The 15,760-nt window shown below is 41.8% G+C and overlaps 2 protein-coding genes across 3 annotated transcripts in view; one reads left to right on the top strand and one right to left on the bottom strand.

Annotated features, from left to right (window-relative positions):
- The first annotated feature begins 782 nt into the window (after positions 1 to 782).
- On the top strand, positions 783 to 9,843 carry N6AMT1 (N-6 adenine-specific DNA methyltransferase 1). Of its 2 annotated transcripts, XM_063126722.1 has the most exons (6): positions 784 to 939; positions 3,334 to 3,420; positions 5,261 to 5,351; positions 5,960 to 6,043; positions 6,410 to 6,551; positions 8,988 to 9,843. In XM_063126722.1, the coding sequence occupies exons 1-6, from the start codon at positions 809 to 811 to the stop codon at positions 9,092 to 9,094; spliced, it is 642 nt and encodes a 213-aa protein (XP_062982792.1). In that variant the 5' UTR covers positions 784 to 808; the 3' UTR covers positions 9,095 to 9,843. The 2 variants fall into 2 exon arrangements, with proteins under 2 accessions (XP_062982793.1, XP_062982792.1); XM_063126723.1 differs by lacking the exon at positions 3,334 to 3,420 and having other exon boundaries at positions 783 to 939.
- The window catches only part of LTN1 (listerin E3 ubiquitin protein ligase 1), a 37,230-nt gene continuing 31,251 nt past the window's right edge, over positions 9,782 to 15,760 (bottom strand). Inside the window, exons 27-30 of the mRNA XM_063126721.1 lie at positions 13,940 to 14,160; positions 12,810 to 13,004; positions 10,555 to 10,722; positions 9,782 to 9,970 (exon numbers count right to left, since the gene is read on the bottom strand). Coding sequence (XP_062982791.1) covers positions 9,908 to 9,970; positions 10,555 to 10,722; positions 12,810 to 13,004; positions 13,940 to 14,160 — 647 coding nt within the window. The 3' untranslated portion in view covers positions 9,782 to 9,907. The remainder of the gene's footprint in view (positions 9,971 to 10,554; positions 10,723 to 12,809; positions 13,005 to 13,939; positions 14,161 to 15,760) is intronic.

The following is a 15,760-nucleotide window of genomic DNA, read 5'->3' as shown; positions in this document are numbered from 1 at the left end:
TTGTTATTTACCCCGATATCTTAGGACAAAGAGCAGATTTAAAGGACTTTTAGAGTGCAATGGTATGCATGTTTATACTGAAAAAAATGTGGTTTTTCAGCCTCCTGTGCCTTTAGCAGGCTAAAACAGGCAGAAAGGTAGCTTCCCTGCCCCCCCCCCCAATTGCTACATCAAGATGCGTGTGTGTATCTGTTCAATTTCTGCTTTACAACTTGGAATGTCACAGTTCTGCTCTTCTCTCGAATATTTGAAATTCTATGCAGCTTTGTTTTCTACTATACCTATATCTTTAACTGTAGTTGCTACATTACTATCCGTCGAATTTCTACTTAGCCTGAGGAATTTAAAACTACAGGGTCCTTGCCAAAGAAAGGGGAAACAATGTGAGATCTGCCTAATGATGGACGCCGGGGGGCATCGCTCTGGATTTAGGCATTGGCGTCTTTATAGCGGAATTCATGCTTTGCGTGGAGATTACGGTGGAGACCCAATTCGGTGGTAGACCGGGACTGACAATAGGAACTCGGGCGGCGCGTGACTTTACCACTGCATCTCTATACTCCGTCGCTCTTCGACCTTCCCTAACGCGCCGCAGCCGAGCGCCGGCGGGAACGAACCGGACGGAGGGGCTTCAGTTCCGCAGGCGTGCGCGGAGTGAACAGCAGCCCTCCGCCTCTTGCCCTGACCCCGCCTCGTGGAGGGATGCGCAAACCATAGAGCTAGGAAAAGTAGGCTGCGACTAGTCTAGGGCGACTTCGACGCCAATCCGTTTCCGGCGCGGTGGGCGAGGCGGCGGCCGCGGTGGGCGATGATCCCTACGCCGTGGCACCAGCACGTGGGCCCGCAGGGCCCCTTCGGCGAGGTCTACGAGCCCTCCGAAGACACTTTCCTGCTGCTGGATGCCCTGGAGGGAGACGCGGAGGAGCTGAGGAGCGCCGGGTGAGAGGCCGCTTGGGCGTGGCTTAAGAGGGCCAATTGGAAGACAGGGGAGAATGGGGGCTGGTGTGGAGGAGTGGGCACAGCAGGGAGGCAGCAGGAAACGCATTTGCAGCCCCATGATGGACATTGGTGGTGGTCACGTGGTTTTCGTTACCGCCTTCTCCAACCTGGGCTCCTCCAGAGGTTTTTGACTACAACTCCCATCATTCTTGAACATTGCCCATGCTCCCTGGGCCTAATCGCTTTATTCTCACCTGTCTTGTCTTAAGCAGCTCTAAGCTCCTTCCATGCATCTTGTATGTATTTAGGCAGGATCTACACTACTGCTTTATTTTTATTTTATTTTTGCATTTATATCCCGCCTGTCTTCCTCCAAGGAACCCAAGGCGGCATACATAATCCTTCTCCTCTCAACAACAACTCTGTGAGGTGAGTTGGGCTGAGAGTCTGTTACTGGCCCAAAGTCACCCGTGAGTTTCCATGGCCCAAATGGGGACTAGAACCCGGATCTCCCGACTCCCAGTCCGACACCTTAGCCACTATACCACACTGGCTTTAAAATGGTTTATAACAGTAGTGACAACTGTTGGGGCCCAGGACACACTCCAAATGCAGTTTTCAAAGTGTCATATCCTGCTTATGGCTCAGCCTGCACAGAAACTGACATCGCCTGTTCCAAGCATGTCCTTTGTCATAACAATACAGCAGAGGTCCTTGAGGGCCGCTTGGCACACTCCACACCTCTTTTAAAGCACACCTGGGAAATGTTTTTCATTCACATATGAAGCAAGTGTGTTCCTGAACCATGTGTGTTATGCAGTGGTAAATATGTTTGCTGCTCCCCAACTCCTGTGTGTGTGGCCACCTATGTGGTGCCATGGCTAGGACCCGCGAGGGCCATTTTCAAATCCACACTCAGGTAACTGGGCCAGCCTACCCTGTCTCAACGTAACCTATTTCGCAGAATTGTTGTGGGACAGGAGGGGGGATACACGCCATGGGTAAAACCCAACATATATCATACTCAGAGTAGACCCATTGAAATGAATGGGGCTTAAATTAGTCATGACTAAGTTTTATTTCAATGGGTCAAATGTAAGGAAGATATATGTTGCATGTATTTATTTTATTTAAAACATTTCCTAGAAGTCTTTCAGGGCAGAAGCCTTCCCAGGGCAGCTCACAACCATACATTCATGTGTACTGCCTTCAGCTCAGAGGAAAGGTGAAATAAAAAATGAACAGGTGGTTACATTTAATTATGTTCTTAGGGATCTTTATGTTATGTGTTAATTAAGATTAATAAATTTATTATTATTGACTGATCTCTTCTAGCAGGCCTATCCAGTGGAATTTTAAGATGTTTTTAGAATGTTTTAGGATGTTTTTAACAATACATTATGTTTTAATTCAGTTTTATGTATTTTATCGCTTATTGTTGTTCCCCGCCTCAATCAAAGCGGAGAGGCGGGTAAGAAATAAATTATATTATTGTTGTTGTTGTTTTGAATTTAATCTATATTTAATTGTTGTTAGCTGCCTTGAGTGTCATTTTTGCCAAAAAGGTGGGATATAAATTAAATAAAAGAATTGTTTGTCTGTGAACTTAGCACATACTTTTGTCCGAGTAACTTATCCCACTGAATACATGATGATGATGATGATTTCTTACCCGCCTCTCCCTCTGGATCGAGGTGGGGAACAACATTAAATACAACAATATAATACATAAAAAATGGTTAAAAGAGCATATAAAACTGATTCAATATTAAAATAACAATCACAACATCTTAAAATTCTTAGGTTTAAAATTCATCTGCTGGAAGAGATTAGTTTTTATGGCTGTCTTAAACTCAGAGAGAATATTAAGCCGACAAATCTCCTCCTGCAGGCCATTCCAGTCTGGGGGTGGCCAAAGAAAGGGTCCTCTGGGTTCTTCTGAATAACATGCAGATGATGACCAAGCTGCCATGTGTGAGAATTGTTTTATGTGCCAGTCAAAATTAACATACAGAGGAACCTAGCAGCAAAAAAGCAGGGCTGGTACATTTGTTGTCTGAAGTAGATAGCTGAAATGTATCCCTTCCACTGATCAATATGACACAATCCACCAGAAGAACTTGCTGAGATACAGCACAAGAGTGCTGGAGCTGTTTCAAAGGGCTTGGCAAGAAAGCAACTTTTGCCGTGTGGATCATCTTAACTGCCACCGCTAATGACACCCAAAATACCATGTTGGCTGAGGAATGCTGGAAATTGTCAGATTTCTTTCTTTATACACACTCATAGGATTGCACCCTAAATTATGTAGGCACTGTTTATCTGACCTGTATGTAACAGTGTAGCCTTCATATTAATCTCCTTGTGGCCTTCCTTTATGCCAAAAACATTTAGAATTGACATCTGCCTTGAAGTAGGATCTGGATCTGGAGTAGTTTCGACTTTTTTAGCTTCGATTGTTGGACCTGAAGCATTATACATGTAAGTATGGGCCATTTTAAATAATGCAGAGAAATGCAATTGACTCCTTAAAGGTGCCCGTATGATTGTACTTCAGTAGTTCTTTTAGTTTAGTGATATAGTTTGATTTTGTTTTAAAACTTTGAATATGAGAAGTGTGATTATGTGCAGGTATCATTAATGTGCAGGTATCATTAGTCAAAGAAGATGCATAGCCTTAGGTGAAAAGGTGTTAATACTACATACCTGTAAGTTCTACAAGCCAATGGCTCAGGTCAGTTATTACGTCAAACATGGTTCATGTTAACTCTGTATTAGAACTTAACCCTTAAGCAAACTATACTTTATACCTACTTGTCTGCTTTAGTTCCCCCCACCCCCTTTTCAGTGCTTAGCTTCATAAGTCCACTTCCATCTTCATAGTGTAGCAGCTTCTGTAGGCAACGTAATGGACATAACTATCAGACATCACTCCAAATCATGCCTTGTAAACCCTCTTCGAACCATTTTGGTTTACCAGAAGAACCTGTTCAAATGACAGGCTAAGCCATGGTGGTTAAGCATTTTGAGCCAAACATTGTGGCTTAATGTGTCATGTGAACCATGACTTAGCATGCTGTGTGAGCCATTCTTAACCATAGTGGCTACATAACCACAGTTTAAACACACTCACTAACCATTTGCTGCAAAATGGTTAGCGGCCTAACCATAGATTGCAAATCATGGTTTGACAATCAATGCATTGTGTCAATTCATAATTAAGCTTTATTCTCCATAGTTTGGTGTGATGTCTGTTTAGGGGTATTTGATTAGTCTTGGCAAATAAAGATTACCACTGCATTTTCTTTCAAAGCTTGAGGGGCATATATCCCTCCGCCAAATAGAAGTGCCCAGAAAGCTAAACACTAGTTACTTAATAACTTTTAAAAATACTTTGGACCATATGGTTAATTCAATGTAGGATCATGAGCAAAATTTCCTCATGAGCTGATTAACACTGAAGAACTGGGGACGGGTGGAAGTACTTTCCTTACGAAATTCATACTAGAGAAATTTGAATTCTGCGTAGTCATAAAAGCATATCTTAATTCAGGGATGGGGAACGTGTGGCCCTCCAGATCAGCCCTATCTAGGGCTGAGGGAAGTTGCAGTCCAACAACATCTGGAGAGCCACATTCTCCAACCCTGTCTTAGTAGTTACAAACTAGGGCTGTATACAGCCCCCCCAACTTGGGGTGCTTCAGGGGGTGTCCACCTTGCCTTGGAGATGAAGCAAGATCCACCCCCACCCCCAGAAGCAGCTTCGCCTTGCAGGTTCCTGGGTGCCACTTTGCAGCCCCCTCACCCTCTCACAGCCCCCTCATCCCCCCTTCCCAACCCCCTCACCACCTTTCCCTCCGCAACCTACCGGGGCTTATCTGTGAATCGCGTCCTCCTCCCAGAGAGCCGAGCCACGATTTAGAGTTAAGATCACAGTGTCTGTGTTTTTACTATATTTGTGGCTGCAAACTACGGCAGCAACAAAAAGGAATGACCAAAACCGCTCCAAATCGGCCCGAGATGCCCCAAGGCTTTGGTGCCAATCTGTTTTGGCCTAGGGCCGACCCAGTGCCATATCAGATCCGGGCCAAGGCAAGCTGAATTGGCCCGCCTTGGCTCAGATTTGGGCCAAGGCGGTGCACAGACCTATTACAAACTACAAGACAAGAGTCTCTTACTAAGACTCTTGTAGATATTAATGTGTGTCGATTGTGACAGTTTTAATATCATCTCATCTAAATGATATTCATGACCGGTTACTTTTTCAGTTGACCACCGATATCTTGCATTAACTGAAATGTGACTCATTTTGTGCTTATAGGTGTACCGATATCAACCCTGTGGCAAGCCTCTGCACGGCAGAGACAGCTATACGTAACAACGTTGACGTTCAACCCATTGTTACTGATCTGGTGAGATTTAAGTTATAAGTGATAGGCCAGCTATGTTTTCATATTATTATTATTATTATTATTATTATTATTATTATTATTATTATTATTAAAATAATAATTTGCACATCATGTGAGCACAAAAGGCTGCTCCTGTTCCCGAGTAAAGGGACATTGTTTCATCACAAGGATATAGCATTGTATCCTTTCATAATACTGAACCCTAAGGAGTTCTAGAAGCATTAACCATTTTAATGTAGAGGTACCCTTATTTTTCACAGCTTCTGAAGAATAGTTGTAGCGAAGTTTTCCCATTCAGTAGTTTGGAGAACTTGTTGAAAACTTCATAAAGCTACTTTGGCTTAATATGTGGATTCTTTTTGTACTTCTCTTGAAATAAAGACAAGACAGCTTTGGGATAGATAATCAATATTGTTTTAATAATAAGTCAGCCTTTTCTACCTGAATAGATGTCAGGTGCTCAAGATGAACGAGTTTGTATACCTGTAAACATTTTTTCCTATCGCATCTTACTGACTCATTGAAGATTGTTTTTCAATAAGCAGGTGATACACGGCTAACTTTTGCTTTTATTACATTCATGTTATTTTGTTTCAACTGATGTCTAGGTAACTGGATTGTTGCCACGATTACATGGGAAAGTTGATGTGCTGTTATTTAACCCACCCTATGTAGTAACCCCATCTGTTGAGGTAAGAATTTTATGTGATCACATTTGACAAAACCTTTTATCAACTTATTGCATATATGGGTTTGTTTCTCTTCTCTGAAATTTTCAGAGATGGACTCTGGTCTTTGGAATTTGAATTTCGCCTGTTCAGCTGCAGTATTTCTAAATTTGTCTTTGCCTTTAACTAGATAACCTTGTAAAATATTTCCATATTTCTCCTGTACTTTTGCTAAAAAGCTTGCAGCTCAATCCTGTGCACATTTACTTAGCAGTCCCTCTTAGCAACTGAATTCATATATGTATTACTTCAGCGTTTGCAGAGGTCAAGTTGTTTCTTCTAATATGCTGTGTGGTCAAAGTGCAACTTTTCTAATTTCATTTTTTCTAGATACAAAGTCATGGAATAGAGGCAGCTTGGGCTGGAGGCAAAAATGGCAGAGAAGTTATGGACAGACTCATTCCACTGGTGTCAGACTTGCTTTCAGCAAAAGGATTATTTTACCTAGTTACAATCAAAGAAAATAATTCAGGTAGCTGTATTTGGTTTCATTTCCTTTTCTCCTCTTAAACCTACAAGTTCACTGAATCACTTTGAAAACATCCTAAAACCAGTATAGTCTTCCATTTGTCATATTAAATCTTTTCAGGCAGAGGAATTATTTTGAATATTACATAATCACTTTGAATGAGTCTTGCCAGGGGCACGGCAAACTGTGTTGTCACTCTTGAATACATGGTCTGAGCTGTTATCCCTTATGGTGACTTTCCCCAACCTGGTGCCCTCCAGGTGTTTTGGACTTCTGCTCCCATTAGCTCCATCAGGCATGCCAGTAGTTAGGAATGCTGGGAGCTCTAAACCAAAACAACTGGAAGGCACCAGGTTGGGGTAGGCTGCAGTATGGTCTATCTAGCATTCAGCTATTGCTATTTAACACCACCTGTGAAAGCACTTATATTACTCACATGAAAGAGCATGGTGTGATAAAGGGAAAGCGGGGACCATAGCTCTCACCCCTAGTGTTTCATGATGGGCCATCCCCATCGGTACACACATTGAGTGTGGACATCTGCAAAGTGCATCTCATGCATAGATGCCCCTTAACATACGTCCATGTTCAATGTGCGCAGGCTGGGATGGCCCAGTGCAGAACGTTGTGGATAGGACCCGGACGTGTGGCCCTGCTTCCCTTTTATCATGTGGACCTCCTTCGCACAACTCATGAAAGGGGGCTGTTTCCTCTAATGTCCAATTGGGTTATCCTGTGACTATCAATTCCAATGCTAAATGGGACCACAAAAAAATAAAGTAGTGCAGCCTTCCCCAACCTGGTGCTCCCAGGTGTTTTAGACAACTCTAGAAATTCCCTACTGGCCATGCTGGATGTGGCTGATGAGAGCTGAAGTCGAAAACATCTGGAGAGCACTACGCTGGGGGAGGCTGAGGGACTTGGTTTCTTCCTGTGGAGATGCTTGAAGTATGCGGAAGTATATTCGTTTGTAAATTTTTAAAAATCCAAAACATAGCTGAACATGCATTTTGAGTTATTATGACCTACAGAATGTTGAAGATGAAAGCAGGGAGAAAAGCATGAAAATGGAGGGGCACAGACTGAATTGCCTTCCTTGAGGTTCTAACAGCCTATAGTAAATATCCAGGATTAGGGTCAGGGGGATTTGTATCATGAGGTTAAAGATCTCTTTACTGCATTTTCAAAGGCGAAAGAAAAAAGGCCACCCTTTCCCAGTTTCAAGAAACCTTACTCAATAAAGCAAACCTGTTTTAGGGTTAGCAGCTAGACCCCATTCTGAACCTGTTAGCTTTTTGTAGTATAGTCAGAGCAGACTTTGAGAGAATAAAAGAAAGAGTATTGGATATCCATTTTTTCCTCCTGAAACTCCGCACACATTGCACCCTGTGAGCTTCAATCAGAATTACAGAGCTCCTGTTCCAGTCTGGAGCTTTAAGCAGAAACACTTCAGCTCTAAGCTGAGAATCTTCACTGGTCTATCATTGATTAAGTATGTAGGAAGAACTAGGTGCTGTGGAATGATACCCTGCTGCCAAAAGTTTCTTCATCTTAAACAGAGAAGGACTAGAGGTGTAAGGAAGGGAGTAGAAGAGGTACACGTTTTTAAAACAAGTGAGGCTAGGCTAATTCTTGATCTCTTGTTGCCATGGTCACTAGTCCTGCCTGCTTTTTTGCCCCTCAGTCCCCACACCCCAGAGGGGCTTATGAATAATGCAAATATGGCGCATGCATAGTGAATCCCCCTCTGAAATTTGCATGTGGTGCAGCCCCGTCACCTCCCTCACACATCTCGATTAGCCTTCTCCTTCTTCCTCCCTGCTGGTGGCAACAGCCTAACTGTGCTGCTGTGCCTGGGGACCTGCCTTCATGCCACACTGATTGGCCAAGCACAGATGTCCATCATCCCGTTGGCAGCAGGGTTGGCCTGCTTGTTTGGCGCGGAGGAAATAAATTCTTATGAAAGCTTGAGCTTCGAACTTTTTCGTATTTTCAAAATTTTCTGCATGTCTACACTGCTCAAGCTTCAGTTTAAAATGAGCAAAAATTGTCTGGTAGATCTATAGTAATAAGCTTACACTACCATATTCTTATACAAGATTATTTTTCCATGTTTTAATAACCAAGTAATAGGTAGAGAGAAAAACATGGACATGATAGGTGACGTAGGCCCTCCATGGCCAAAAGATAAAAGAGTTAGGGTAAAGCCTTCCCTATTTTTCTATCCCCTCTCCTGTAGCTGCAACCTGCTATCTAATGTCAATCCTTCTGCATTCCTTTTTACTCGCTAAAAAAGCAGTTAATCTAAAATGAAAGGGGAATGTTGCATAATTAATACTTGAAGAATTTTGAAGATGGTCTTGACCAGTAATTAAGATAGGCTTTCTGTGGCCAGCTGCTACTTTGAACTCAACTGTAAATTGCTGTTTTTAATTGCAGATGAAATTATTGAAACATTACAGAAGTGTGGTTTACAAGGCACCAGAGCACTTTCCAGACAAGCAGGAAGAGAGAACCTCTCAATACTCAAATTCCAAAAGTCTTGAAGCCTGTCCATGGAGGATTTATCATATGCCAGAAGCCACCTTTTAAAACGCAAACAAAACTGTAGAATTTAAACTACAATCAGTGGCAGTATTTGTTATAGGCTCATGAGCTAGCCATAGAAGTGGGGTTGTCACTCTATTTAGAAATGAAACATACAGTGTTTGCATATGTATAAAACTGAGACTTGCAAGACAAATTATGAGTGTAATATTGAGTGAACACAGTCGGAATTATCTCCACAAAATGAGCTGCCATGGAAATATTGAGATGTGCCGGCCATCATGCCAAGTTATTTTTCTGCAGGCATCTGGTATTGAGAAACATTCCTTCTGTTGCTTACAGTCTTGCTATTAAGAGAATATAAGAACTGTCTTGCTGGATCAAAGCAAAGGTGCATTTGGTACAGCATCCCAAAGGCGATTCTAAGAAGACTTTCCCTGCAAATGAGATGGGCTTCATCACAAGTCCCACTGAACTTGATGGGAGTTAATTATGAGTAGACATGCATAAGTTTGCACAGCTAGTCTTTCAATTCTTTAAGATGGGGTTAATCAAAGTGCCCACCCTTAAGTTTTTACACTTCATCAGTTTCCATCTGAAATGTCAGGATATTTTATTTTAATAGAATAAATAAAGATTAATATAAAAGTTACCACATATATTTTTATATGTCACATTGATCAACAAACGTCTTAAGATTTTTATTTGTAAATAAACTAAAACCAAATTAGCTTGTTTCACAGCTAAATCCAGATGTGATTGTCTATTGATTTCATTTGAGAAGCTCCCTGAAGCAAAGACGGCGACATATTTCAGAAGAAGGTCTCTCGGCAAAGTGGACAGGTGGATTTGTTACTAGATGTAAACCATTTGTACTAGAAAATAAAATTTAAAAAGCATTAAAATCAGTTTTGTTTGGAAGACATACAATATAAAATAATAACTAGCTAGACAAATACATTTTAGTTGACTAAACTTCACAAAATTCTGTAAAAAAAACCAATTCATTAACTACACATTTTAGAAGTTAAAGTTAGAAATACATCATCCTGCAAAAGTTTTATGCCCATGTGGATGCCTAAAGATTTAACTGTCAGAATCCTGCTATAATCCAGGGGCATATTTGCCCTTAAGTATGCAGGGGGGGGGGAGAACCCTACTATGTTCATACAGCTCTTTCCCATATGTCCCAGTACTGCAATTTAAGATATTCAGCTTTGGTATATAACTTAACTAGGAGTCACCATCAAAAGTATATGATACAATACAGAAGTAAAACATGTTTTCTGAAGGGATAGATGGTTACTCATCTATCAATTTTACTAAAACGATACAGCTTCAGCAGTTATTTTGATATGATTATTGCTAGTGGAACAGATGTCTTGTGTGTATCAAATTTGCATACGTTTTTTTTTCCATTTAAAGCATGGTTCAAAATTTGTTTATTTCAGGTACTTACCAGACAGGCTGAATGGAACTTCTTCTTACATGTTCTGCAAGCTTTTTTTGGGAGAGAGTAGTTAGAGCCATGTATGACTGAGAAACAGATCATGCAGTCTTCAACACCCTCAAAACGTTTATCCACATTGTTTTTCCACAGTGCTAAGCCTTCCATAATGCTTCCATTCTAAAACAAGAGGAAAGTCTTCTTAGTAATGAAAAATGTATGATTTCAAGTTTTTACAGTATTTCAGCCCTTCTATAATGACTATACTAGTTCACAATCCTTACAAATATTTTACAGGAAAGTTATACTACAACTTAAAAAATATTTTAATTAATGTTGCCTAGATCAGGGATTTCCTACTGTGGCATTCAGCTATGTTTGGCGACCATTTTGCCCTGCTCTTGGAATGTAGCTGTAGTCATGTTCCATAGGACAAGTTTGCCCGGCAGACATTTTGATTAATACCTATGCTATGTTACCTTCTTGTTGCTCAAAATGAGAATAGGTTTTTAGAACACAAGGGGTTCTTCCAATCCAAGTAAATTGCTGGATTTTGTGCATATTCCCTATTGAACTTACATCAGTCCTAACATACAAATGAACAAAATTTCAGGACTGTTTATTTATTTTGGGAAGCTAAATAGAATAGTACTCAGATAGATAGAAACATCCCCTCTTTGGCAATGTTTCTGGTATTTGGAATATGTCTGGGGAAAACCCACCCTGGATAGTGCAAATTTAAGAGGAAGTAGCTTCTGAAAAAGTCGGGAAGTGCTAAATGGCAAGTTGCCAAGCAACTCAGTAATCAAGTACTATGCCCATAGTCCCGACATTGCACCCACGGGGCTTTTCCTAGTCTCTTACCTCTCTGAAATGGCTGCAAATATAAGCAATCTGAGGGACACCAACAATAAACATATCACCTTAGCTGTATCGAATTCCACAGTGGGGAACCTTACTGAAATTGTGGGCCTCATTCTTCCATGGCTGTGGGCTGCCTCCCAGTACTTTGTTGTTGTTGTTTATTCGTTCAGTCGCTTCCGACTCTTCGTGACTTCATGGACCAGCCCACGCCAGAGCCTTCTGTCGGCCGTCGCCACCCCTAGCTCCCCCAAGGTCAAATCTGTCACCTCCAGAATATCATCCATCTATCTTGCCCTTGGTCAGTCCCTCTTCCTCTTGCCTTCCACTTTCCCTAGCATTAGCCTCTTCTCCAGGGTATCCTGTCTTCTCATTATGTGGCCAAAGTACTACCCAGTACCCAGTACTGGGTAGATCCAAATCTAAAACAGGGTGGAGCTACCCATTTTGTCCTTTTTCCTTTCATCATCCATCCATTCATTCTGCCTCTCTCTTTCACACCCCACACGTCCATTCATACACCCAAGCATTGAAAAGATCATGTAACTCGCCTTCAAGTGGCAGCAAGATTGCTTCTCTGTCTCTGCTGAATTCCTGGCTCAGTACAGAATGAGAACAGGAGTCCAAAGGACATGACACTACACTCTCTTTTCTTGCCCCTTACTGTGGAGGAACAGTGAAAACAGGAGGCCAAAGAAGTGCACAATGTTTAGAGCAGGGGCAGGCAATTCCAGGGGGCCTGGGGGCCATTTTCAGCTCCTCGGAGCTGAAGCACATCCTCAGAACAGCCCCCTACCACTGCCAAGGGGCCACCAGGGGGAAAAAAATGCTGACTTTTGGTGGAATATCTTACTTGTTTGCAAATGCGATTTGGCCATTTTCAGCTTCCATAGCAGTGCCAAACCTCTAAACAAGTGCAGTATGGATGTTTTAGGCTCCCTTTCCAATTAGTCACTGAAAATCTGTGACATACCAGCTACATTTTGACACCACTGCAAAAAAGGCTTGGGCTGCACCAGCGGGGCAGCAAGACCATGTGTGGCCTACCGCCAGCTTAGGGTGTCATTCCAAAGGATGCTATCCCAACTTTAGGTGCTGTGGCTGGGCTTGCCACTCTCTTTTCTTACTCCTCACAGTGGCAGCTCAATCACAACAGAAAGGTATGCAATTGCTGCCTGAAGACATAGCAGAGACCACACAGAGTGAGGCCAAGAGTCACATGTGGTCTCTGGGTTGCTCTAAAGTGACAGAGCTATACGGGGCTTACCAGAACAGAGCTCCTATACTCATCTGCTGCCCAGAGCAGATCTAATTTATTTAACTTGTGGGGAATATTATAAGGCAAGGACTGAACTGCCATGGTGCTTTTGGAATCAAAAGGTGTTGTTTTTTAATGTGAAACATACTTGATGAGTGAGGTATGTGCTCAACTGCAGCATCCAATTGCGCCATTGCTGGACTGCTACTCCAACTCTCTTTCCACTCTCAACAGTTATGGAGCCAAGCGGGTAATTTGGGGGAAGCTGTATTATCAATTCAATGAATATATCATCAACTGAGTAGGTAGCAATGACTTCTCGAGTAGCGGATCGAGCTTTAACCTGTGGACAAACAAACATGCAGTAGACACAATCCTCACTTTCAAAAGAAACAAAGTATTAGGCGATTTTAACATATACATGAGAGCTATAAATGTACAGTAGTGTACTTGCAATCCTCTTCCATCCCTCCTCCTACAAAAGTTGGTGTTCATCCAAGACCAATCCTCCCTCCTGCTCCCTTTTCCTTTTTTGCCCATGTCTTTTAGATTGTACACCTTCTTGTCTTTATAAGCCTTTTTGGCTGAAGAGTGGGATAATAATGCTATAAATAAAAATAAGTCAAACTGTATTTCAAAAACGGTTGAGTAAGTACTAGGTTGATTTAAATAATCATAGTTCAGAAGTAGTAGTAAAAGAGAATGTCCCTACTGGCACTTTATGTCCTATGGAAAAAGGTTGCTTCCTACCGCGATACTTGTAACATTTTCAACATTGGCCAGAAGACTAATACTGGAAACAGCCATCTAAACAAGCGGTCTGCCACTCAAAGGATAGGACAGTACTGGCACTGAAATTACTAACTTTTACAATGTTACCAGATAAGTCTATAATGCAAGTTGAGTCTCACTCATTTCATATAACCACAAAAGAGGCACTATCCTGGCATAGTTCTGCTTCATGTGTACCACAAGAATTGCAAGGCATTCCAGATTTTACTTTGTTCACGATAAATAGTTACTGTAGCACCTCAATGAACAAGAAGCACTTCATTTAAGAATGTGTGAATTGCGGACAATAAGGTGTTCTAGTTCAGAGCACTGATCATGCATTAATCTCTCTTTTTGGGGGGAAGCGAGCTCAGGTATCACCTCAAATATCTGTGCCTCCAATAAACTTTCAGATTGCATTGTCATTTACCATGTTGTACTGTCAGACATACCATACAATGAAATCAATCTATCTAGATGATAAAAGTGTACGAAGATATTACCAACCATCATCCCATTAAACAACTGTGTACTGGTCTGCACAGAAGAAATTTCTTGTGAAGAAAGGACACTGCTGACGTATTTGCTTGTAAATTTATCTACGATGTTGAAGACTCGTTTCTCACAGCTATTCCACCAAAGGCGAACCATGGCTGGCAGATCTTTTAATGTCATGCAGTAAACAGAGCAAGCCAGGTGTGGGATGTGCGACGACAGTGTTGATGTGTCTGGGGAACCAATGGGAGAAGAGTTTGTAGAGATAAGAGCACTTGAAGCAGGCACCTTCCCTAGTAACATTTTCAGTGACTGTTATCTCTTGATAATGTGAATGCTATCCTCTTCAGAAGTAAAGTCCCATTGAATTCAATAAAGCTTATTATTATTATTATTATTTATTTATATAGCACCATCAATGTACATGGTGCTGTACAGAGTAAAACAGTAAATAGCAAGGCCCTGCCGCATAGGCTTACAATCTAATAAAGTCATAGTAAAACAATAAGGAGGGGAAGAGAATGCACCAAACAGGCACAGGGTAGGGTAAGCAGGCACAGGGTAGGGTAAAACTAACAGTATAAAGTCCGCACAACATCAAGTTTTAAAAGCTTTAGGAAAAAGAAAAGTTTTTAGTTGAGCTTTAAAAGCTGCGATTGAACTTGTAGTTCTCAAATGTTCTGGAAGAGCGTTCCAGGTGTAAGGGGCAGCAGAAGAAAATGGACGAAGCCGAGCAAGGGAAGTGGAGGTCCTTGGGCAGGCGAGAAACATGGCATCAGAGGAGCGAAGAGCACGAGCGGGGCAATAGTGTGAGATGAGAGAGGAGAGATAGGAAGGAGCTAGACCGTGAAAAGCTTTGAAGGTTAACAGGAGAAGTTTATATTGGATTCTGAAGTGAATTGGAAGCCAATGAAGAGATTTCAGAAGCGGAGTAACATGGTCAGAGCGGCGAGCCCAGGTAAGCAGGCATAGGATTGCAGCCAGAATTTTTCACTTAGAGCCTGGATACAGACTGAGGAAATTCCGTGAGTGAAGCCTGTATCTACCCACTGAGAATTCTAACTGCTTCCATGCCTACAGGGCAGAGAAAGTTTAAAATGGGTCACAATTACACAGAAAGAGGAGGAAGAGCCTCTGCCTGCCTGTTTATTTCTCTTCCCTCTGTGTTATTTTCCCTTATTCATTCCTCTCCAATTCCAAAGGGAAAATTAGCCACTAAAAGAGAGAAGTGAAATGACACAGCATAGGAATTACTAGTGGGCTTCTATTTAACAAGGCAGGCTAGGGAACTTACACTCATTAAAATTTTTCCTTGTGAGAAAGGATGGCCGATGGTGCCTTAAAACAGAAGGGTGCAGAGCCTATTCACAACTCCCTACCCTGGGCTAAAAGGGGACAAAGTTCTTCATGAGAAATATTGCAAGGAAGTTGGTAGCTCACGAAGGAAGTTCAGATCTCTGCACAGGAAAACCTATAACTGGTGCCTTCATTTGGAAACCATCCACCATGAGGTGCAGAATGCTCCAGCTGTTCCTATTATGACCTAGGACATAGCCTAAGAAAAACAGCTGGTGCAGTCATGCCAACAACTCAACTTTTGTGGGATGCAAAGTAAACCTTGTATTTTTCAGGAGTTGCTTCTTCTATCATTATGTAAAGCCAATAGAAGATGGGATAACATATTATTTGCAATAGCCACCCTGAAGGACATGTTTCATTCTAATTCAACAACAGCTAGCTTGTGTCGCCAGAGCGAAAGAGTGAAAAGGCTTTTTAACCATGATGTTTTAGTATAAAATGTATTTAAGCTTTTAAGAATTGACTAGCTTGCAG

This window comes from Elgaria multicarinata, chromosome 5 (genome assembly GCF_023053635.1).
Source record: "Elgaria multicarinata webbii isolate HBS135686 ecotype San Diego chromosome 5, rElgMul1.1.pri, whole genome shotgun sequence".
Lineage (NCBI taxonomy): Eukaryota > Metazoa > Chordata > Lepidosauria > Squamata > Anguidae > Elgaria > Elgaria multicarinata.
Note: the sequence above shows the minus strand (reverse complement) of the source record. Positions and strands in the feature narration are given on the sequence as shown.